General features: G+C 33.1%; 5 protein-coding genes across 7 annotated transcripts; 2 read left to right on the plus strand and 3 right to left on the minus strand.

Annotated features, from left to right (window-relative positions):
* The first annotated feature begins 4639 nt into the window (after positions 1-4639).
* Positions 4640-5933, plus strand: TRY (transcription factor TRY). Its single transcript, XM_031886294.1, has 3 exons — positions 4640-5209; positions 5346-5433; positions 5580-5933. Exons 1-3 carry the CDS (start codon positions 5155-5157, stop codon positions 5683-5685), a joined length of 249 nt encoding a protein of 82 aa, XP_031742154.1. The 5' UTR covers positions 4640-5154; the 3' UTR covers positions 5686-5933.
* An 844-nt stretch (positions 5934-6777) lies between these two features.
* On the minus strand, positions 6778-11977 carry LOC101220455 (mitochondrial carrier protein MTM1). 3 transcript variants are annotated; one of them, XM_004145872.3, is made up of 11 exons: positions 11752-11977; positions 11385-11658; positions 10606-10695; positions 9698-9826; positions 9391-9450; positions 9107-9277; positions 8291-8393; positions 8065-8156; positions 7824-7973; positions 7514-7572; positions 6778-7255 (listed from the first exon to the last, which is right to left on the minus strand). In XM_004145872.3, the coding sequence occupies exons 2-11, from the start codon at positions 11655-11657 to the stop codon at positions 7117-7119; spliced, it is 1266 nt and encodes a 421-aa protein (XP_004145920.1). In that variant the 5' UTR covers position 11658; positions 11752-11977; the 3' UTR covers positions 6778-7116. The 3 variants fall into 3 exon arrangements, with proteins under 3 accessions (XP_004145920.1, XP_011654629.1, XP_031742153.1); XM_011656327.2 differs by having other exon boundaries at positions 8065-8159; XM_031886293.1 differs by having other exon boundaries at positions 8065-8159; positions 11880-11901.
* A 2096-nt stretch (positions 11978-14073) lies between these two features.
* LOC101215374 (ethylene-responsive transcription factor CRF2) lies at positions 14074-14880 on the minus strand. The gene has a single exon (XM_004145932.1). The coding sequence runs from the start codon at positions 14878-14880 to the stop codon at positions 14074-14076; it is 807 nt and encodes a 268-aa protein (XP_004145980.1).
* Positions 14881-17707: 2827 nt separating this feature from the next.
* LOC101220694 (ubiquitin-conjugating enzyme E2 10) lies at positions 17708-20735 on the minus strand. Its single transcript, XM_004145873.3, has 5 exons — positions 20588-20735; positions 20441-20521; positions 19465-19592; positions 18870-18974; positions 17708-18245 (listed from the first exon to the last, which is right to left on the minus strand). Exons 2-5 carry the CDS (start codon positions 20508-20510, stop codon positions 18102-18104), a joined length of 447 nt encoding a protein of 148 aa, XP_004145921.1. The 5' UTR covers positions 20511-20521; positions 20588-20735; the 3' UTR covers positions 17708-18101.
* Positions 20736-21403: 668 nt separating this feature from the next.
* Positions 21404-23751, plus strand: LOC101220218 (myosin IB heavy chain). The gene is made up of 4 exons (XM_004145871.3): positions 21404-21787; positions 22510-22828; positions 23205-23263; positions 23350-23751. Exons 1-4 carry the CDS (start codon positions 21526-21528, stop codon positions 23385-23387), a joined length of 678 nt encoding a protein of 225 aa, XP_004145919.1. The 5' UTR covers positions 21404-21525; the 3' UTR covers positions 23388-23751.
* The last annotated feature ends 264 nt before the right edge of the window (positions 23752-24015 follow it).

A 24015-nucleotide genomic window follows, 5' to 3' on the forward strand; every position in this document is an offset into this window, starting at 1 on the left:
ATTTAAGAATTTCATATGATGGAGAATATTACATCATTTCATGCAGGGAGAGGAAAATGATATAAATGAACAATAACACATTCAATATAGCTTTTTAATTATATATATATAACATATAGTCCTTTTCATATGATGATATCTAGAAAACATTCCCTTTCCTTCATGAGATAACTATTTTTTGTGAGGTACCACTTGGCCTTTTGAGAGAGAATTATTCATAATTAGTGCATTGAGATATCAACATAGGACTTCACATTTTGATGAGCAAACAACCAATTAGTATAATTATATGCTTCCATTATTACTGTTATTCTAAATGTCATATAATGCAAATATAGTCTCACATCTTTGATAAGAAATTAAATAGATTCTTTACCTAAAAAGTGAGTACGAGCGATTTTTCATTGTCACGTAGATATAGTGTCCTATCGTTATGAATATGAGAATATAATAAAACAAAAAGTAGCTGAATAATTAACCTCGTGGTATAGTTAATTTCTTCAAAATTCGAGTAAACTTTTCTTAACTGATTTGATCAAAATATTTTTTTAACTAATCATAATTTAAATGTAAAAACTACAAACCCAAAATTAAAGTTAACATTTACTTACGATTTCAAATTAACGAGGAATTTCATGTAAATTTTTAGGGTTTGGATGTAAAGAAAAAAGAAAGATCGTAGGGTGTATTATCCCCCATTTTCAAGTGTATATATTGATATTACGTATAAAAGTAATTGTTCAAATCGACGAGTTTTATTTAATATATATATAAATGAATTATTCCCCATTAGAAGGAAGAATTTGTACGAATAGTATATTTGCAAATGGTTTAAGTATCTCGATTGAGATTATCACATCACAATGGTCTACACTATGTTCGCGTTGATGTTGAGATATAAGTGTACCGATAAATGATAATATATTAATTGGTCACGGAGACTCGAGCTTACCAAATTATTGTTTTTAAAAAACTGAATTATTGAATTTTGTAACGATGTAATAATTTCACTTTTTTTTAGTGTAAATGTTAATTTTTAAAAAAAATTAGAGCAAACTAATCGAAACTTAATCTAAAGAGGGTGAGATATATAATCAAATTTGCAATCTCTCTTAGTTGAGATGAATTCGTTTAATCATATGAGTTATGTTAACGTTGTCCGCTAACGTCAACAGTGAATCAAAGTTTTTCTCTTCTCTTTTGAGTTTAACAACACGTGGAGTTGGAAAGATTATATTCAAATTATTTGCTTGTTGGTGGATTGCGTATATATTATATATCCAAACTTGTTTATGCTCGATTTGACGATATATTTAAATAGTCGTGAACGTGAATATTTATATAATTGAAAGATTAGAGAAATAAGTGATTGGGGGGAGAATTTGTTGTGTGGAATCCAAATCTAATTCTCGCTTTTGAGATATATATTATTGTTGTGATTTTGAAAGAAGAGAAGATGATGTGTTGAATGGAATTCCAATTCCCAATTCCCAATTGCTATGCTAATAATAATATGTAATAATATTGTATGAAACACCAAAAATGCCTCAAAATCAATATCCCAATTAATTTGGAATGTAATTTGATTTAATTAAAATGAAACCAAACCAAACCAATTTCTTATATAATTAGTTGAAATTTTCCCAAAAGAAAAAAGAAACTCAATTTCTTAAAATGCATTGTAACTCAGCTCTAATTAATTGTGGTACTATTCTTTTAGATTCTCTAAACTCAATGAATCTCAATTTGTTTTGTAAAATTATAGAAAACTAAGTGTTTCACCAAAAAATAATTGCTAACTTGTTGTATCCATTAGTGGCATTTACTTCTTCTTCCACAATTCGAATTTCCTTTATATGAAAGAATTTAACTTTCCAAAGTTACATAATAATCGTGGTAAAATATCCGATCCTAATTGCTAATTGATCTTCTTACACAATTCCCATTTGCCTTCTAAGCAATTTTCCCCGAACTTCACGATCGGAGCATATATTTGCATCTTCGTGTTTTCAATATTTGTGTCCAATAAATTCAAGTAAGTATAAGGAAACATGCTATTAGGCCCCTTAATAGACCTATCTTGATAATTGACGTTTGTGAGAGATGTTATAGAACGAACTTTATTGTTGTTTCAATTAACAATTTAAAAAGAATATAATCTAAATAGTAATATACCCATATTGAACAATATAAAAATGAGATTTTAAAAGAAGTTTTTAGCATATATGCTTGATTTGTAGGAAACCATTTTTAAAAGTTGATCAAGAGTTTGCAAATTAAATTAGTTGAAAAGTGTTCGTTTTTTTTTTTTTTTTTTAATAAAAAGTTTCATAATTAATGTTAATTTTCTAAAGGCAATGCCTAACCTAATTCCAATTTTTAATCTGACCTTCACCTTACACTATCTCAACTAGAAAGTTAGAAATCACGATTACGTTGTCCCTAACTTCATAGACATCATTTGTATCTATCGATTTCTTGATTACATTATCTACTTTTAACAAATGTCATCACTAGTAGTTCTTTTTTCTTTTTCTTAATTTAACCAAGAATTCAAATACTTTCTTTCAAAAATAAATAAAAATGATCTTAAAGACGTCGTGAAAAGAAAATAAATAAACTTTGTTTGTTATTAAAGTCTACTATTATAGTATTTCTATTTGTTTGGAGTTTAAATTGTTTTAGATTGAATTATAATAGTTTGTATTTGAGGTGCATATTATTTTAATTTGAAAAGAAAATACTAAACAAGATATCAAAGAAAGATGCGAACTAATAATAGTATGATTAATTGTAGATCATAATAGTTGTTATTGCAACCGATCATACCCAAAACATGAAGTAAACTATAAGAACTCACTTTGCTAGTCCTTAAACTTGGGACCCGAACTCTCATAAATGGTTGGGTGGATGCTTATTGTTGCCTCTTCATATACATTATCGATCCCTCACCATTGGGATCTCTTCAAGTCTACTACTGCCTAATTAGTTGTCAACTCATGATCATTGAATTACTCATTTGAAATTAGCAATGTGTATTGCTATCATTAGCAATGTGAAATGAGAATTTAAAACGATCATGAATTCTCATAAACTATATGTGTAATATAGGGTCAACTGCTCAAGTCAAGAGCAGTATTATCTTGTAACTTTCAGAGCCCAATAACTGTTTCTAATGCTCTGATGATTATTTTTTCCATTAATGAAACTTTTGTGTAAATATATATATATATATATATATACAATTCAAATGACATTGTCTATATTCTAATAGTCAAATTGATTCCTAAGGGACGAGTAGGTTAATTTTGTTTTTATTGTTTTTGTTAATCGACAATGGATGTTATATTTAAATAATCAAACCATTAGATACAACCACCCAAAAAATCATTCACAATCAAATGAAAAAGAAGCTTTTAAAAAAAAAAAAAAAAAAAAAATCTTGAAGCAAACCTAATCCAATAGATTGACAAATTGATTACAAGTCAGGAACAAAGCAATAGATTAACATTCTTTCTAAACTTTAACAAGGAGGGAAATCAAACTTTGATTTCTTGGTCAAAGTATATAAAAAGTATGTAGAAATATTCTCATAGTTCATGAAAAAAAAAACAATTAACTCGTTGTTTTAGAAACACGGATTTAGATTATATGAAAATGTGGGCATGTTGAGCATTAAATAACGTAGATTAGTAAATGAAATTGAGAGGATTTTTTTTTTTTTTCCAATTAAAAGATTAGTATCATGTCCATTTTGAAAGGCTTATTATTTTTGGACCTGAATATTAGTGGAGGAAATAATTGAGCAATATCCAATGGAGTAATTGCATAATGATAAGAATGTATCAAAGTCCACCAAATACTTAAAAGAAATGGAGAGTTAATCAAGAAGATGATATGTGGTAATAAAAATTAGAATGGGGGATGAATAATAATTGAGGAGGCTATAGTATGCAACTGACAACTAGAGAGAGAAAATCAGTAAGTTTTAAGTGGTGAAAAGGCCTACAAAACTTGTCTTCTTTTTGTTTTGAAGCTTGTGTTGGTACCCTCCCATTGATTTTGACATAATTCTGCCTGCCTTCCTGCCTTCTTCACCTTTTCTTCCCACTGTATGGTAATGTTCCATTTTGCTTGGATTTCTTGAAGATGGCACTGTTTCCTGTCAATCAATGCTTCAGCTCCCTAATACCCTAATACCCTAATACCCTAACTCTCTCTCTCTCTCTCTCTAGAGGTGAAACTAGTTTACTGTATCATTGCCCCCTTCCTATGACCTATCTCTCTCTCTTTTCTCTTTGTGAGCGAACAAATCTAAGGAAGCATGTGAAGAAAGGGAAGTAGAAGGGGAGTTCTGAACAGACAAAATAATTTTGTATTCATTTGCATGTCCTTGCTTGGGGAGGGGGGTCTGTTGCAATTGGAATACTGAGCACAAGTTCAGGATAAGATGTGTCATATCTGAATGTGTGTGTGTGTGTGTGTGTGTGTGCAGTTGAGAAGAAGGTTAGCTGAATTGAATACAGGCAATAGACCATTTCCCCAGGTTTCCCAACTACCAGTTGAATATAATATTTATGGGTGAGATTACAAGGCTCTGCACTGCCTAAAACAATCAGAGTGGAGAAAGAAGGTGACATATCAAAGAGTTTTAGGCACCCATTTCAAGTTTAGTTGGTGCCTTCTCGCAGCTGAATTAAACTATTGTCCATGTTTATCTGTCTGCTTATCTGTTTTTAGTTGGTGGGTGCTGAGCTTATATCCACACCTTTTGATTATGGCAAAATCCTAGTTGGTTTTTTATAACATCTCTTTTAGTCCTAAAGGAATGAAACTACTAACATGACCTTCCCCTAGAACTGCTCTCTCTCTCTCTCTCTCTCCCTCTCTCTCTCTTTCTCTCTCAAAGATTTCAATATTTTAATCTTGTCTTTTATCCCTGTAAGTTGTCAACTACAAGTCTACCAACCCAACAAGTCAACCAACAAACTTACTTCCTAAAGTTTGGTGGGAAGAAGAAACTACAGGCATGCACATAAACTTAAATTTGCCCCTGGATGTTTCAAATCTGTCTATCACAGTTTTTCCTAAAATTCTTTCATTCCCAGTTCTTTAGCTTCTTGTTTTTGTGCTGCCTCTAATCTTTGAAGAAACATGGACAATCATCGTCACCAGAAACCGGCCAAAATCTCTCCACTAGAATCCGAAGGTCTATTTCATAATTCATTACCTCGATTTTCTACCTTACTCATCCTAGTGTTGGTCTCTTCGTCATGATTTTCACTTTTTTATGATATTTTAAGTCCTACTTCCATTTTGTGAATTTGTGGCTTGTTATCTAACAGAAGTCAGCAGCACTAGGTGGCAGTTTATAACTATGACAGCACAAGAGGAAGATCTTATCCATAGAATGCATAAGCTGATTGGAGATAGGTAAGTTGGGTTCAAAACAACCCAGGTTTACAGAATTCTCCCACTTATCTAAACAATAATGAAGACAGTTTCTGTTATCTCTCCTTTATTGCCTTTCCAATTACCTCAAGCATCTGAGTTTCCAAGAAAATGATCTTTCATTTCAGGTGGGATCTCATAGCAGGCAGAATTCCGGGGCGAAAACCAGAAGAAATAGAGAGGTATTGGATAATGACTCACCTTGAAGGGTTTGGAAAAAGAAGAAGAGGATGAGAGAGACAGAGAGATACAGGCAATGAGGGTTCAGTCAATAAGTCCTCAAAGACTTCTGATGGGTTCTCTACTTCATCGTTTGTGGTCTCCCTGAAGATAACAATCTCCCTAATAGCTTTAGTGTATTACAAGTACCCTTTCTAAGAACACATGGTATGGAACAGAGCTATCTTTTATCAATCAAATAACACAGTATAATTTATGATTCCAAATCAAAAACTAAAGCAAAGAGCAAAGACTATTCAGTTCTTTTGTGTGTGTGTGTGTGTGTGTGTGTGTAAGACCGTAATTTTAACATGTTCGAGTATAACATCCAAGGTTGACTGTTCTATTTCTCAAACAAATTGATAAGAAGAAATACAATAAAGATTACCAAAAGATCAAGACAAAATAATTCCTATTCTACTGTTCTAAAAGAATTGTATGAACAGTTGAATTCATGGGGAATGAATGAGATCCACTTCATTCCAAATATCCTAATTTTAGTTAGCATTAAGAAGATTGTTTGATGATTTGGTCAGCCAGTTCCCTTTTTAAGGTACAGAGTTGCTATTCAATTCTAATCTCAAACCACAAACAATTAAAATCTCCAATCATTAGCCTTTTCAGATGCACAAAAGATGGCTGACAGCAGACACGCCCAAAAGTTCAGCTCAATAAAAGTATATCTTTCCCGAGAAACAGAAAAGGAATGCAACGAAATGCCAATTCTGAAACAACCCTACTTTAATAAAGACATGAGGGGAGAATTTACTTGAATCAATGGATATATTTTATTTGAATATATTTTATTCAAACAATACGTAAGAGGGATATATTTAATTTGAGTCTATGGAATATCTGTGTATAAAAAGTTTTAATAAAAGATATGAGAAGGAAAAATTTACTTCGACCTATGAATATCTTAAGCACACGGAGGATCTTTTACTTGAATCTACGGAACATCTCGGTACAATTGGTTGAGTAAAGGCAATAGAAGAGAGAGTTTACTACGATTTAGGGATATCTTAAACACGGATAAAGATGTTAAGAATTAGATTGACCAAAATGATGAAAAAGAAGATTTTCCCAACTGGAAGGGTAAACAAGGGATAAGAGAGAGAGAGACAAAAATAATATTACTTATAGGAATAAATGAAAATGTCACAAAACTTTTCAGCCATCTGAGCAAATCAAAATTAGTTTACGCCTCCAAAAATTTGTTCACCCCTTCTAGTCTTTTTCTTTTTTTTTTTTTCTGTAGGGTGAGGATGCTATTATTTATGCTACCTGCACCTATTGACCTAAACAAAATCTACAAAACTGAGACTGTACCCAATGTATTTAGTCCGCAGGTTATGAATCCACAGTTGGTCAAAAAAAACTCTGGTTAGTGAGCTCCTCCTATGCACAGCTTACACCAGAAGAGGGTAAGAAGCTGCTCTTACCCTGTCATGAAGCTGAAGTTGGATACTGGCGATTAAGAACATATTTCACAACTTCATAAAATGATACCACAATCCCAACTGATGGGCCTGCACGGCCAACACGAGGTCCAACTCCAGCAAATAGTCCTTTCATCCCACCATCCCTGGTTTCAAAGTTCAATTTAATTTTACTCAAATACAGAACAAACCAATTAATTGACTTTATTAATTAAAACTAAAAACTAAAGCTGGTTTAGATCATATCCTGATTACCAAAATTGATGTGATTGCTCATTAGAGAAGAAATAATGGAGCCCTTACAAAAATTTCATGCTTCATGTCTTCCTAATGAAACTAATTTAAGAATAAAAGCATCTTTACGACAACCTATTACAATTTAATAGTTCGAAGTAGTGAAATACCTCCAAACCTCCATTAGTGTCTGTCTCGTTGTCATTGTCATTGCTCTCACCGGATCCTTCTGAAAGTTGCAAAAAGAAAAATTAATGAAAAGATCGGTCAGATGGAAATGGGGGAGAAATAGTCAAAACCCGTGTAAAAATCCTTACATAGATCTGTTACATTTTCAAATGTGGACAACAAACCTAATTATTATACTCAAAATTGTGAAAGTGAGCAAGCAGATAATGAATGTTTACTTTCTACACAATACCGAAAGTTCTTAACCCCTAAGAAAAGGACAACAGTAAAAATATTTAGAAAGGAAAAAACCTCTATCTGTCGTCGGGTTTTCGCAACATCAAGGGGACATGTAGCGGCAGCAGCAAGACTTCCAGCAACAAAACCAGCGGAAAAGTTGGCCCCAAACACACTGGCTGCATTGGCGTTGTCACCTACCAATCCAAGTAGCTTCCTTCTGACCTGCAAAGATGAAAAAAGCCCATTTAGACATCAAGTTCAGTGGATTGCAGAATAAAAAAACCTAATTATAGCTTGATAGTTAAATTTTCACCGGTTCAAGAGTTGACCAGCAAATTGCAGAGAATGGAACATCACGTGCAAGCTGTGACCCCATTCCAGTCCATAGAGCACGGTAACTTTTTGCTGCTACAAATTCATTAACCGAAGTAAGAAAAATTACACCTTAATTTGAACAAGTGTAAATCATGTTTTTTTTAATAAGAAACATGTGTATTCATATAACAAAAGAAATTTGTACTTGTTACATATTAACTTACAGGAAATTTCACCATTAGTTGTGCTCTTAACATTGGAGACAACCCCTAGTAAAGTCTGCAAGACTCCAGGCGGCTTCTTGCCAATTCGCATCTCCTTGAAGGCCTATAAAGAATCAAATGAAGCATACCATTCATTTAACGAATGTCACAAGGCAAGAAACTTCCAACTAATAACTAATCAACCGTGTGAAACTCAGTACTCAAAATAAATATAAACATGTGAGACACAAAATGAAGAAAATATGCTGACACAAATAAATAAAACAAAATTATAATCAAAAGCTAACAACACAAACATGCAAACATCTTGAAGTATTAATAGCTGAATTTATATTTTGTAACAATGTATAACAAAACTAAAAGGGCATCGTTGAAGGACACTATGCCAATGATTTTTGTTTCCATATTTTAGATTGAGCCCAAAATCAAAATACAGTCTATGTTCATAATAAAAAAAATTGTAATTAACTTCCGGTACAATATTGCGGTTCATTGTTTATAAGAAATTAAGCTGGCTTTTCGAATAGGAACGACAAAGAACTGAAGAAATTAAGCATATTTAATATCCAATTACTGTTTTGTTTGTCTTTTCCTTCTTTTTTTCTTTAAAAAAGAGAAATTTTAGCGAAAAAGAACCAAGTTCTTGAAAATTAATATTTTAAGATCTAAAAATTTGACTGTGATTTGGAAAATAATTTACAATGTAAACCAGCTTAATTTTTTAAAAACATAAAAAGCAAACGAAAAAAGTTCTTCGGCCCAAAAGACGAGCAACATACTAAAGATGTTTAAGCTATGCTTCCAGGTGCTCATTACCTGCATGCGAGTTCTAGCAAGCTCAATTGGATAACAAGTTGCACAAGCCAAAGAACGTGCCAAAGCCCCAGCAACCAACGGAACATAAGGAGTAGCACCAGGAAGATTCTTTGAAGTGGTCGCTTCTAACCAGTTACGGAATATGTCGTAGCAAGGTAAGTAGATTCCCACCTGTTCTTTTCACATTAATGATTCCTCGGATAACAATATCATGATCATACAAGTATTCGAAAAAAACTTTTACACAATGGGAAGGTTGGTCTTTGATTAATATGAAGTCATACCGTGGGAACAGCAAGAGCTAGCCCAGCATTTGTGCCTCTCCACAACCTAGCAAATCCTTCCTGGGAGTTTCATTGGGTATAATAAACATTAAAATAAATACATAGTTCATTAACAAACATTAAAATAATACATAGTTCATAACCTACTTTAGAAATTCACATCCTAATTTATACTGAATATCTATTTTACAAGCCAATTTTGTTACATCAGTCAGTCCCTGAAGCTGAAGTAATTATCAAGAGAAAAAAAAGAAATGAATCACAAGTGTATTGATCGATCAAGATTAACAAAAGAAAACAGACCAACCTGTCGAATGATTTTGTAGAAGACATCCAACGTCCCTTTGTACTGAAAACAATCAGGAGGACATATTGCTACTGTACCATGAACTCCCGCACGGGCACACGAGGGAGAACACCTTAAATCTGCAAACATCTGACATAGTATATAGAAATCAAAGATTAATTCAAGATCAAAGATAGAAATCAAAGATTAATTCAAGATCAAAGATAGAAATAAATCCAAAAAAAAAAACAGTAGAAGCATAAAAATACCCAAATTTCAAAATGAAGCAAAACATTAAGATTAAGATTTGATATTTATGCTAATAGGCAATAGCTCCATTAAGGCATTAGAGAAAGCACGCCAGCAAAATGGCAGGACACAAAGTACTTCTTCTCAATCAATCCATAGTTACCAAATTAACCTCGAAAGTAGGTTTTGTGATGCGATTTAGAATGAATGGCTTTTGAAGTGAAACTCAATCATCTCTGACACAAATAAAGTTAGATATTCGTTCCTAGCCTAGAAGAATAAACACAATCACTGTTTGAAGCAAGTAACTTCTTGCAATCAATTAAACCCAAATATACCGTTTTTTTCTTTGATAAAAAATTCAAATTCTACCTTAGCAGGAGAAGTTAAGAAATTCTAGAAAGAGCCAAACAAATGTAACAAGAACATCATGTTAACTACATATGATATACCATGAAAAATTTTATACGCATTAAACGATAAAAAAACTAAAAATCGTGGCAAGGGAATGAATGTCCTCAAAACTAAGGTAATAGTCAGGCATCAAATACTAATACACTGTCACATCATTTATCATGCACCAAAAACAAAATAATAATCAGAAACACAATAAGATTCTAAAGGAGCTACATCCAAGATAGGAATAAAAATCGGTCAGACTTAAAGGTAATGGAACCAACCGTGTTTGGTCCAAAAAAGGCCATGCGACTGGTCCAGTCACTAAGTGGATGTGAATAAGGAACTCCTGCAGCTTGAGCTTGCAACCTTGTCTAATAATTCAAAAAGCAGAGAGTGTTTAGATTGTACAATATGCTGGGGACGCCAAATATGATACACTGTGAAGTTCAGATGATATACTGCATTATTCCAGATATGATCGTGCCCATGCCCAGTACATTTGAAACCATTTTTTTTGGCTTGCTCACTCTTACTTCACCTAGGTGACCTATTCCCTATTGTTATATCATCATTTTAAACTATCACTTGCTAACCCAATCGACATATCATTATCACCATTCTTTTATATTGTATCATGAGTGTCCTGACCAACTTACGAGCACTTCAACTTGTACAAATATTTAAGTAAAGATTATCAAATTCAAAATCAAGAGTAACTTAATTGAGAATTTTTGAAGTCCAAGACAAAATTTGTAAATTATTATAAAATTTAACAATTTTTCTTTCCTTATTTCTCCACAGTTTCAAACATCAAGAAAAACTTAAGAAGTTGTGAACAACTATCATATCATCTCCAAGACTTGGAAGGAGAAAATATTTTTTAAATAATCTTCCATATTTCACTGGTCATCTATTCAAAGGCCTATAAACCCATAACTTGTCCCCGAAGGTACTTAACAAACCATCCAATCGAACCCCACGCTACATATTTCCAATTATTCCCAGACAATTCAAGTATCCAACACACAAAACAACAAAAAGAACACAGACTCAACATTACCTTTGCAACATCAAGAGGATTCACAATGACAGCAGAAAGAAAAGCAGCACCAGCAGCAGAGAAAGCACGTTCTCCAAGCCCCAATTTTTCATTAGTAGCAGTATCATTCGAAGGCTGAGACTGAGAAGCAGAAAACCGCACCTCATCACTCACCACAACCAACATCGAAGAATCACGTCCAACTCTCTCAATCCTCCGAGCTTCCTCATCCGAACCAATCCAAGAATCATTCCCACAAGCCGATTTCAACATCGTCCCCCCCAACGAGTTCATTCTGCAACAATCAAACACTCATTCATCAAATCAAAAAAATAAAAGAAATAAAAAACATCACAGATTCTTACTAACAGCCATAAGAGACAAAAACCTGATTGCGTTATTAAATGAATGATGAAATGGGGGTTGAAATACACATTGAGAGAAAGAAAGAAAAGATGAAAAGAAATTAGTTCTCCAAATTGCTTGGAGACCGCGAAAAATGAAGGGTGTCTTCACCAGAAGAAAGCGGAAGAAGAGACGAGAAGAAGGAGAGTGCGGCTAGGGCCACATTTTGTTGTTACCTTCGCATTAATGGTGACCTCCTAATTTCTTAGTAAATACCTAATTATTCTACGTTCCACTTCAATAGCAATTTCTATTCCACATACATTTTTATTTTTATTTTTTATTTTTAATTTATGATATTTCTCTACAATTTTCTTTTCCATATAAAATAATTTTTAATATAAGTCAACAATTAAAATATCAATCTTTCAATTCAAATATATTTTTTTCTAAAAAGGATGGGGAGAGTGTTATTTACTCATAGATTTGTTAGAAAGAAAAAGAAAGTGTGAATGTGTCATTTGGGGGCAATTGTGAGGAAAGAGGTGTGGAGACGAGAGGTGGAAAAACGGAAGAAAGAAAGAAGGCCAATGGCCTTCAAAGATTTCGCGTGGTCAAAACTAAAACACACCCGCGCCCCTCACGCTTTCCAGAACCTTTCTCTCATCCTACGCCTAAATTTCAGCCAACGTCTGTCGCGGGCATGACTTCTTAGGTTAACTTAAAAGGAATGACAAATTGGAATGAGTCTCATAGTTAGAAATTCGAGTGAGGTTGTCTTTCAAACTGCAGCTCGATCGATTAGCTTTAGCTTCGTAATTAAGATGAGAGAATCTATTAATATGATTGTTGAATTGAAGAAATAAGAGAATTGGTAAAGAACTTTAATGTGGTTGCTGATAAAATAACCAAGAAGGTGAGAATGTGTAATGTAAATGAGGTTTCTAAGTGCATTTTGAACCTAACTTACTTAGGGATGGATGTATTACTAATACCAACGTGACTTTCTTCTAATAAAGCATTCTTCATTATTGGCTAAAAAAAATACATTTATTAAAATTTAGTCTACAATGCGATGTACATCACATAAGTTAAAAGGAGTTTTTTCAACGTTAATAAAAGAATAAATTATTTACCATTCAGATTAAAAATTAATATACTTGATTTATTTTTTGAAGAGTTTTTTTTTTAAAAAAATGAAAAGTTTGTATTTTAAAGTAGAATTCGTGATGAAAAAGAGTTATGAAAGTGGAAGAAAATGTTAGTATGAAATATATTTGAAATTGATAGCATAAAACATAATAGATGATTTTGGGAAAGAAGTTTTCATCAAATGAACATACCAAAAAGCATTTAACAAAATTGGAAAGGAGTGAGAGTAAGGCAGTGGAAGGTGTAAAGATGTAAGAACAACATATAAGATGACACAAGGGGGACCAAAAAAGCTTAGAACAATACACAAAAGTGTTATTGAGTAAAGCAATAAAGAGGGGGAGAAAATCAATCTTCTTCCAACTTGCATTAAAAAAACAAATAATTAGCACCTTTTTTATTTATATGCACTATGTTGTATTAACAATAATACACTGATAAATGAAGAATAAAAATTATGGGATAAATGTACTCAAAATTATGTATAGTCTCCAATTTCAGTCATTGACCGTGTGTATTTGATCATTGAGATGATATTAGTTCCATGGAAATTTTTTGCATCTCATTCGTGGGGGTATCCTTATATGACCTAATTCTCTTCCTAACTTCTTTACCTAAAAGTTATTTTTGTAAATCACATAATATATATATATAAACTGTCCACCATTTAAAAGGTACAAATAGTTACTTTACTTACTTACTAATATAGATTAGATTAAAGAAAGTTAAAAAAGTTAAGTTCAAATAACACATATAGTTTAACTATAAAAGTAACGCATTAATACATAGATTAGAGTAAAGAAAGTTAAGTTCAAATAACAACATATAGTTAACTATAAAAGTAATGCATGAATACACATTAGTACATTCCTATTGAACTTTCTATACTATTACAGTGAATATGAATATAACCATAAATACATGAATGTAAATATCACTCTAGTAGAATCGACATTTAAAAGTTAAATGAAAATAGCTCAACGTATCAAACTAAAACCCATCTCGAAGATTAATAGGGTCTATCGAGTTCTTTTCCATCCTTTCTTTTAAATTCTAAATAATATATATATATAGATAGATATTATCAAAAATTGAAACTTCTTTATAAAAAGATAGATTCCACTGGGCGGCCGGAAAAAAGTCTGCCAGAAAGTAAGCAGGTCGGCGGCGGCACATTTTCCGATGACTCTGAAGCGTCACTCACCGAAATTCCTCATAGGACCACCAAAGGATCCGACCCCATCAAAATTTCTTCAAAACAATCATGATCTTCTACTCGTTCGTCGGACCCCGCCGCCGCCACCACCAAGTCGCCGGACCTAGCGCCGCCGCCCGCATCGATCCATGGTGCTTCTGTTATAAGAGTTGATTGGTACTCTGGAAAAAGAGGGGATTCCAAAAGAATGGATTTGAATATGTCGTCTGAGAAGGGGCAATAATCCACCACTGGCGACTCGATAACGGCCCGGTAAGACGACGAACATTCGGTGAAATGGGTTCTGTGAAGGACCGACGTCGGAGAAGAAATGTTCGTCGGAGACGACGGCTCTTGGCCGGTAGATGGCGGTGGAGGATGAGTGGGAAAGTTGGTCAGAGCCGCCGGTCCTCGTAGCTTCAAAGCGGCGCTGTCGTACACCATTGCAGCCTCCTCCGCCGTGTCGTAAGTCCCTAACCACAGTCGTACACGGCTGCCCGAGTCACGTATCTCCGCCGCCCATTTCCCCCACGGCCGCCGCCGAACACCACGAAATTTACTCACATTACCCACCGCCTTCCTCTTCCTCTTCCTCTTCAACTTCCGGTCACCACAACCGTCGCCGTCCCCCGCCATTCCAATGGAAAACTCAATTTCATAACGCTTCACACGTCGGCTCGTGTAATTCAATGTATCTTCGTCACTAGAGGACGAGTCCGTAGCGTCCGGGTCAGCCATTGAAATCCGAACAATTCTTGAACCGGTGGAGCTCCGGCCGTGCGGTTCCGAGATGGGTTTCCGGCGAAGAATGGTCGGAACTTCCATGGTAATGTCAAGGATAAGGATTTAACGGCGGAATATCTAAATCTGCATCGTGGGGAGAGAAACAGACTGAAGAAAAAGAGAATGAGAGAGAACAAACAGTGGGAAAATGAAATTAAAAGTTGCTAAAAAGATAAGAAGAAGAAATGAAACGAATGAGAATAGAAAGAAAAAAGTTGTGCCATTGAAATAAAAAGATTACAATATAGAGGGAAAGTGAGTGAGAGAGAAGAAAAGCTTGGATTTTGAAGGATGGAGTTTTTGTTCATTCAAAGTGATGAGGGGGAAGGAAAATTCTTTGCAATTTAAGAGTGATGGAAGTTTGTAGTTATGATTGTAACGAGGAATGGTATATAAATGTGTAATCTTTCATGTCTATAAACATACTATTTTGATAACTTTTATTCAAAAATTTTAAAGTATAAGTTTGTGATACATAATTATTTCATATCTCAAACCATCATAGTAAAACTCTAACATTTGATATGGTATAATGACCATCACTATTGTTTTATGTTGATTTTTTCTATAAACAGAATATTTATATATTGTATTATATCGATATCATTCAATCAAACATGGAATATAATTAACTTTAAGAAATTAAATCATCTAGTTATTCAAATTCAACAAGCATTAAATCATGATACTAAAATGTAATTTTAACAAATATATTTCAAAACATAAAGTTATATATAAAACGTAGTGATATTAATTATATCACCACAAAAACAAATTAGGTGTCGGTATAAAAGAATGGGGTTAAAGTTTGATTAAAGAATAATTTAAGAAGAGAAGAAAACGTGTAGAGCAAAAAAGAAAGGTGATATTAAGAGGGAAGACAGGTGCTATGATCATAGGATGTGAAATGTGTTGTCAATTCCTCCATCAAAATTGGGGATCTTCATTCTAAAAAACAAAGAAAAATCAACAAGAATCTAAAAAATAAATATTCATTTTTATATCTAAACCAATGTTTTAAATTATGATTTCTTTAAAGAATAATACAAAATAAATCTATGTATATGTCATCAAAATCGTAAATATTCTGTCAACTTTAATTATTCACCATCGCCTCGATTAATTCTTCTAACTATTAAAAATAAGTCATAAGTGACGTTTGTAATAAGAATTTAAAGAGAAAACTATATTTTTAATCCTCAAGTTTGAGTGAATATGCGATCTTGGTATTTGAGTTTAATAAATAAATCTTTTTAACTTTCAAAATAATATATTCATTTGTTCATCGAGTTTTTAAGTTGTCTAGTCTTAAAAGTAGATTTATAAGGTTTGAAAATATTTTATGTTTGATTTTAAAATTAACTATGTGATATTCACCGAAGATACCTTCTAATTTAAAATATCATAAAAGTATTTAAAGTAAAAGTTTAATGTTATTTTTGAGGAACTTTTATACCTATTTTGAAAAATGGAAGAACTAAAGACAAATTTAATAACCAAATGCACATATTAACTAAAATCTAAAAACTAAAAAGACAATTTTCTCAAATCTTAATTACACATATTCAACAAGCACAAAGTTGAGGACTCCTTATCGCACTAAATTTGTGGTGGATCCACGTAAGAATGAAAATATAGAAAAAAAGACAACTCGTATAATAGTTGTGTATATTCTTATAAATTTCTTTGAATAGATGTAGAAATCATAACACAACTATCTAAATTGAGTTAGTAAATCGAATTTTGATGGTCGTGGTAAGTTTGATGATCAAATTTTAATAAAAGAAAGGAAAAGGATGAGAAAGGAAGAATCTAGAAAATGGAGGCAAGGATTGAAGAGAGACAGGACCGTACATCCTTAGGGATTTTATAATGAATACATACATTATTCCTTTTACCGAGATTATACGATTACACAACTTTCTATGCTCCTTTTTCTCTTTCTCTTTCTCTTTTGCCCTCAATCTTCTTTTATTTTCTTTTTCTTGGTTCATTTTTTAAGAAAGATTCCAACTTATACACTTCACTGCTAAATCAATGTGGATAGGTATTTCTAGAAGAACATTTTTTCAAAATATATTAATTCTAAGATTTGTTAGAAAATAGTTTAAATAAAAGTTAAAAAGAAAATATAACAACTTCAAGAAATTTGTCGAGCAAATAAATATATTGGCTTTTATCGAAACAAAAAGAATAACATTTCCCATTTATCCATTAGTGTGATTCTCATTAAATACTCTGATGAACAATTCTTGGAGTTCGCATTGAACAGTTGCTTTTAATTTTCTTCTTCTTCTTCTTAATTAAAGAGAGTTTACAATTGCATTTCGTTTCTTTTCAATAAGGCTTTTAAATTTGCAAAAATTGTTGTTGGGATTTGAAAATTTTAAACATAGAAATGTAATGAAAAGAAACATTATAATTTTTTAGATAAATAGACTCTACATATACTATTATGATATAAAAAGGGTAAAGTCCATAAAATGGTTCATTCTAGAAAAAATAAATATATTATCAACATTTTTCACTTCATTTTCCTTTTGTTTTTAAATATACTTTGAATTACTTACTTTTAGTAAACAAAAAGCAAAAACTAAAAAGTATATAGTTTTATAAATTGATTCTTGAGATGCATAATAATAAAAGATAAAATTAATAGAAATGAAGATTACCATTTTGAGACTTTTGTAGTGAAAAGATAATAATAAATCAAGCAATTTCTTTAGGTTAGAAAATAGAAAACACATCACCAAACCAATCAAAGGATGTTAGAATCCAAACAAGAAAATCTAAATGCCCAACTCATGAAAAATAAATGCATTATTCAATCTAATCTGCCTACCCCTTCCCTTAATGAAAAGAAAACAAATAACTCCATAATCAAATCTTATTCACACCAATTACCAATTACCTTCAATTTCCATAACTCTTGAAAGATTTTCAAGAACGTATTTTGGAAATACAGCCAATCATGCATCACTGCTGCGGCAGAACTCGAAGAGAGATGTCCAAGGAATTCAGCACGATTACATTCCATACAAAACCCTAGACAGAGCTCGCATTATCCATGGAGAACAAACAAGGGAAAAACATGCTTTTACCTTCTTTCACAAAGCTATTGTTGCACCAACTCTATTTGGCGCATTTCTTTTTCAGAGGGGGATTGAAACAGAATTAAAATTGCATACAAATTGCCAGAGACATATATTTTAAATCACAATAGGACTCTCAACTTACAAGCTAAAGATTTTGGATACCATTAATTACCCCATGGCGTACTTCTGGGTCCAGCTCCTAGCAGTAGTTTCATACTTGTTCCTGTCTGTCTTGTACATGTGAGCAATCTCCGGCACCAATGGATCGTCAGGATTAGGATCCGTTAACAAAGAACAGATTGAAAGCAACACCTTGACAAAGGAATAATCTATCCGTTCAATAGAAACTCAAGGCCAAATGCTCACCAATCAAAATTAAGAACAATGCAACAAGCCTATTTATATCAGATTTAGGCTGAATCTGAGACAGGAATCTCCATCATGCTCGAGAGAAATCCAATGGCAGTGGATGCAACAATTGATAGATAGAGAAAATATAAAACTTTATCAAAAGAAAATGCTTGAGATGAAACAATATAGTGTACTCTTCATATAACATACAACTCAGCATAAGAGATTCAAGTAAACTACGATTGCATATCTGATTTAAATGACCATGATACAACTCAGCATAAGAGATTCAAGTTAATAAATAATCACCCTAACTTTTTTTTTTTTTTTGTTTTATAATTATGAGTATCCAAACCAAGGCATACCTTGACTAATCTCACCCGACAACCCGGATTCTACAACATTTGGGTGTAAAGGAAACTCGTAGTAAATTAGTGAAAAAAATTGATTGGACCATAGGGTTATATAGTCTGAAAAAATGAATATTGCGAATGCAAAGGCAATATTATCATGAAATGAGTTAGATGTGTTACATACTAATTTACTATGATCTTCAATGAAATTCATGATTCCAGGGAACCAAACCTTAGAAATGGTTAGGGCAGGGCTCCATTGCTCTTTCAATATGTCCAGGCAAATGCTTCCATTGCTGTTTATATTTGGGTGGAATACCTTTGTTCTGAACGCTACCTGAAAATCAATAAATTCAATGAGTTGAAAGATTAAATCATTGTGTTACCTGAAGTACCTAGGAGGGTGTTGAAAACGTTCAGAATGAGAAGGAGCTATTTTCCGTAATTTAGATTATCGGCCATGTCTGGAGATCTCAGTAACATTGCCTGAAGTCCCCCAATCAGATTTCAGAATGTAAAAACGTATACGGCCTGACATTTATTCATCTATAGACACTAGTTGCTCATACGTATTTTTTGTCGAAGTGTCTATGAGATAAGCATCGATACTCATACCAAAATGAGTATAGTTCAACGGATAAAATGCTTGTATTTCATGCAATGTTCCCCCACCCCACAGTTTGTAAAATAAAAAGATAAGTACTGGTCTGAGCTTGCCATAAATGGGAAAATCTAAAGGGCCAATGGTAAAAACAAAACAAAACAAATTCGTGAATCCTATTGATGGTCAAAAGCAGAAGTATTGGGTAGCCAGAAGAATTGAATACCTTGGGAGGCTTAAATGGGTAGTCTGGAGGGAAGTGAATGGTGACAAGGAAGACACCACCAGCATAGGGACTGTCTGGTGGTCCCATTATGGTTGCTTGCCAGTGAAACATGTCTTCAGCTACAGGACCTGGGACAATTGCAGAACATATCAAGAAAGGAAAACTAGCAACTCCCGTAAAAAAAAAGTTACATCTTTGTAAACTTTTACATTCGTGAAAAATATATAATTGAAATGGTAAGTATATGTTTTAGTTCATAATGTTAGAACGTTGGCACAATTTAGCCCCAATTATTTAAAAAGCTTCAACTTAGTCTCTTATGTTTTAAAATCCTTATTTGTACTCTCCCATTAGTGAATGTCAAAATTGGTTAATGATATCTACATACTCCTTCCAAATTTAGAGGAGGAATTAGAAACTTTCCTCTTTTATCAACCTTCACTCCCCCTCTCCCAAAACAAAGAAAGATTTTACCCATCGGTCCACATTTCGCCAACAGAAAAGATTTAACCCATATAAACAAAATTTAAAAGAAAAAAAAAATAATACACCCCGACAAAACGAACCACAACAATAATCGGGACGGGCGAAGAATAACACCAACTCACATGAACATTCACTGAAAAGACTATGACGTTTCAGAAGCAAAATTACATTTCCAGTTAAGACTTTCCTAGAAGCTACGCTCATGTAACTATTAATTATAATTTCAAAGAAAAATGTGTATGTTTGAACAGAATTCATAAGTTTCCATTAGTAGTATTAAATCTCAACCATATCTCAAAGAAAAACTCCTTAAAAAAAAACAACAACGAGCATCCTAATTCAATCGATCGTGCAATTATTGCGAGCACATTATTTTCAACACAAACCAAACAAAATATTCTGAGGAAGATAAAAACTAAAAGATCATCCGATCCGAAGCAGCAGAGGAGACAGGAAAGAACAAGGATGATAAAGAAGAGAAAGAAAATACCAGCACTGCAAGACGTAGGAGGATCCCTCTGCAGATCCTTGAGTTCCTTCAAGATCCGCTTGGACGCCATGAGAGAGGAAGCTGAAGAAGAGATCAATGGAAGGAAAATGAAAAGAAAAAGAGAGAGAAAGAAGGAAGATTAGTTACCTGATGAGCAAAGATTGAAGAAAATCCCTCACAGTAATGAGGGCTCGTGAGGGGAAGAGAAGGAAGAATTGCGAAAGATTATAAATATGAAATAAAAAGAATAAGTAGAAATGGTGAAGAGCAAAGAAAAAGAAAAAAAGAAAAAAAGGAAGCATTTATGGAGACCGTTCAGTGTGGGACCCCCGAAATCTCGCGGCTTCTGATTGGTACAGTTTCTTATTCTAGCGACTGTTGTGGGCCCTCCCTTAGCGTTTTTTCCACGGATATTTTCTCCCCTTTTTCTTTTTTAAAATTAATAATTCCATTCCATTATATTATAGTTTGATTCTTTTCTTTTTAAAGTGAAGTTTAATAATTTCATTACGTTTCCTATGTTGTGTTGTTTATTTTAGTTTAATCACTAAAATAGAAATTACTCATGCTTCCATTCTTCTTAATTTTCTAACAATAACCCATCCCCTCCTACCCCACCATCCAATCGAATCAAATTAATTTTTTTACAATTATTTTAATCTAACTTCGTCCATAACTAATTAGTAAATTTAATTAAAAGTTTAAAAAAATTTAAGTAAGAAAATTGATGAAGGAACATGACTAATGTTTAGAAAAACTAGTGGAATTTTATCTTACTCTTAGTAAAATTATATCGAGAAAGTCAAAAGTCAAAGATAATCAATATATATGATATAGTATTTTGTTATCTAAATCTCGACGTTAGAGTAAGGATGAGATGAATGTGAGAAAAACTATTTTAAAGCTAAAAAAAATTGTTTAGGATATTTTCTTACCACAAAAAGAAGAAAAAAAAATGTTGATATTGACAAAAATGGGTTCATTTCAGCGTAGGGGCAGTGAAGGCAATTTCTCGTTTAGAAGTCGAGGGGGGTTCGAGAGAGGGACTCCTTCTTTCTCGCTTAGTCCCATCTTCGACGATAACGATGGACTCCAGATCCCGGAGGCGGGTTCTTATTGACGACCGATCCCCGGCTTCCGGAGCTGTGGAACGACCGGTCGTCGCCGGACCTGACGACGATGTGCGAGGATTGAAATTCCGACCCTCCGATGGGAATGTGACTGAAGATCAAGAGCCCTTCATGGGCATCAAGGTCCGTCGAAAAGCCTCTCTTCATCGTGATTACAAGGGGGATTACATCGATGTGCCTTCCAATCAGTACTTGATGAAAATCCTGCAAAAACAAGGTTAGATTTGTACCGACAGCGTTGAATTTCTTTTGCTTTTGTAATTGACCTCCGTGTTTATTTCGTTTCTGGCATTTTTGAAGTATGGTTGATTGATTCTAATTTATTCAACATTCTTTGTGAATTCGTTTGTATGTTGATGAATAGTTTTTCATTTCTAGAATTGCGAATCTATTACTTTCTTATTGGATGATAACTCTTCGTTCCCTTGTTCCTTAGATTAATGTATTGTTTTGTATTGGATGGTTTCCTTTTTTAATTTCAGAATAAATAGAATTCATTTAAGCTTTGGCTTTTAAGTATTTTGGATGTGTGTTTAGTGGGGTGAAATATGAGAGCTTTTCTTGGATTGGATTTACTTTGTTGTATACAAACTCCATATTTGATCAAATAAGGGTTCGTTTGATTACAATTTTGTTTTTTTCTCTTCTGCTTTTGGAAATCATGTTTATTTAACTTTTTGTAGCTTTTAAAAACTTCGAATGGATTTTGAAAACAATGTTATAAAGTAGTTTAACAAAACAAATAAACTCATAGATGGAAATGGTGTTTATGAACTAACTTTTGAAAACTAAAAACCAAATAGTTCTCAAACAAGCTTTAACGTTTCTTTCAATGGCCCTTATTCTTGGATAATAACATGATTTGTGTTGTGGCCGACTAGCAGGCATTTCGCATTGGTGCATAACCAAGTTCTACTATGTTCTTTATGACCCCTGCAGGTGAACAGAGTGTGCTTTTTGCAGATAAAGTCTTGAAGTTCACTGCTTCTGGGAAGATGAAAAGGCGGATTCTTTTAATAACAGAGTTCGCCATCTATATCATTGACCCAGAAACTGATACCCTTAAAAGGAGGATTGCCCTGGCTGCTGTAGATAAGATATGTTTAAGCGAACTAAGTGATAACTTCTTTACAATTGTGATTCCAACCGAATATGATATACTGATGGCAAGTACTCGGAAAACGGAGATTGTTACAGTTTTGGTTGAAGCCTTTAAGAGTTCATCTGATTATGAACTTGAGGTTGTATTCTCCAACAGGTAATTCTCATTATCTTCTCTATCTCCCTCTCCCATTTTGAACTGAATCACCATTTGAGCTTTGAACAGATGGTGATGAAAAGAGGGTGCATGAAAATGACTGAATGAGATCGGTTGTAGAATGTTAAAATTTTCCGCATAATCGTAAAATTATTCATTTCATCTTTAACAAGGAGAGCTCTATTTCTGGTTTTAAAGCTCTATTTCTGGTTCTAGAGTTCATCATTCACTGAACTGATTGAGTCAGCAGTTTAGATACCCATGATTGTTCTTTATTCACAAATCTTTTTCTTTCTTCTTGTTGAGTTATAATGTGCTGTTTTATGGCAGAGGGATATTTGTGCCTTTTCTAAACTTGTGGTACCTCTTTCTTTAGGTTTGCATACAATGCCGGAGGTGAAGTGATAAAAGAAATTCAGTTTGAGGAAGTCGAAGGTATGAATAATCTCCGTTTGAGTATGAATGTAACATTCTCTTTCAATCGGATTCTTAAGTTTCTTGCTTTGTTCCATAATATACAGGTGGTGTGAAAACAAGAATTTTGAGGAAGCAGGAGTGAATTATGATTGTTTTATTGGTCAGTTTTTGATGGAAGCAGTTCGGATATTTCTTTTCTTTTAGAAGTTAAAGATTTGCTAGTGAGTATTCTGCTTGGTCAATTTGCATCTGATCAAATTGAAAAGTTGTGTCCCTATATCTAAATGCAAAGTTTTAGAATATATTTGTAGTTGTCCTTAAGTATTGATTATTGTATTTGTTCATTGTACAAAACTAGACTCATGATCTTTGGATTCTGAATTTGTAGATTCTTGAACTGTTTGAATCTGTATATGAATCAGAAATCATTATGAAAATTGATTGAACGTTGTATTGAAATAAGGCCACATTCACAATTCAATAATGAAATTTCATTCATTGATCAATTATGAGTCTCAAATTGCAAACATAATTAGGGATTGTTCATATCATGTTTATTTAGAATTATAAATGGATCACATTTATTGAAATTGTTATCGATAATAATAAAGATTACAATTACAAACCCATAATTTTCCAAAGTGTTACAATATCTATAACAATACCAGTAATGGATTTTCAAACACGAATAGATTCCACATCTTGTCTTTAATCTCAAAGCATTTTTTCCTTTTTCTTGAGTTGGTTTGGTAAGTCTAGAATGATCCGTT

This window comes from Cucumis sativus, chromosome 5 (assembly GCF_000004075.3).
Source record: "Cucumis sativus cultivar 9930 chromosome 5, Cucumber_9930_V3, whole genome shotgun sequence".
NCBI lineage: Eukaryota > Viridiplantae > Streptophyta > Magnoliopsida > Cucurbitales > Cucurbitaceae > Cucumis > Cucumis sativus.

Excerpts from the sequence above, each read along its gene's own strand:
- LOC101220455 (XM_011656327.2), bottom strand. The coding sequence starts at position 11,657 with ATGAACTCGTTGGGGGGGACGATGTTGAAATCGGCTTGTGGGAATGAT. Across the intron at positions 10,696-11,384 it reads ATCCTCTTGATGTTGCAAAG|ACAAGGTTGCAAGCTCAAGC; the intron begins GTAATGTTGAGT and ends TTGAATTATTAG. Across the intron at positions 7,256-7,513 it reads ACACTAATGGAGGTTTGGAG|GGATGGTGGGATGAAAGGAC; the intron begins GTATTTCACTAC and ends CTTTGAAACCAG.
- TRY (XM_031886294.1), top strand. The coding sequence starts at position 5,155 with ATGGACAATCATCGTCACCAGAAACCGGCCAAAATCTCTCCACTAGAA. Across the intron at positions 5,210-5,345 it reads CTCTCCACTAGAATCCGAAG|AAGTCAGCAGCACTAGGTGG; the intron begins GTCTATTTCATA and ends GTTATCTAACAG. Across the intron at positions 5,434-5,579 it reads CATAAGCTGATTGGAGATAG|GTGGGATCTCATAGCAGGCA; the intron begins GTAAGTTGGGTT and ends CTTTCATTTCAG.
- LOC101215374 (XM_004145932.1), bottom strand. The coding sequence starts at position 14,880 with ATGGAAGTTCCGACCATTCTTCGCCGGAAACCCATCTCGGAACCGCAC.
- LOC101220218 (XM_004145871.3), top strand. The coding sequence starts at position 21,526 with ATGGACTCCAGATCCCGGAGGCGGGTTCTTATTGACGACCGATCCCCG. Across the intron at positions 21,788-22,509 it reads GAAAATCCTGCAAAAACAAG|GTGAACAGAGTGTGCTTTTT; the intron begins GTTAGATTTGTA and ends TGACCCCTGCAG. Across the intron at positions 23,264-23,349 it reads TCAGTTTGAGGAAGTCGAAG|GTGGTGTGAAAACAAGAATT; the intron begins GTATGAATAATC and ends CATAATATACAG.
- LOC101220694 (XM_004145873.3), bottom strand. The coding sequence starts at position 20,510 with ATGGCGTCCAAGCGGATCTTGAAGGAACTCAAGGATCTGCAGAGGGAT. Across the intron at positions 18,975-19,464 it reads ACCCATTTAAGCCTCCCAAG|GTAGCGTTCAGAACAAAGGT; the intron begins GTATTCAATTCT and ends ATTGATTTTCAG. Across the intron at positions 18,246-18,869 it reads CTGCCCTAACCATTTCTAAG|GTGTTGCTTTCAATCTGTTC; the intron begins GTTTGGTTCCCT and ends TCCTTTGTCAAG.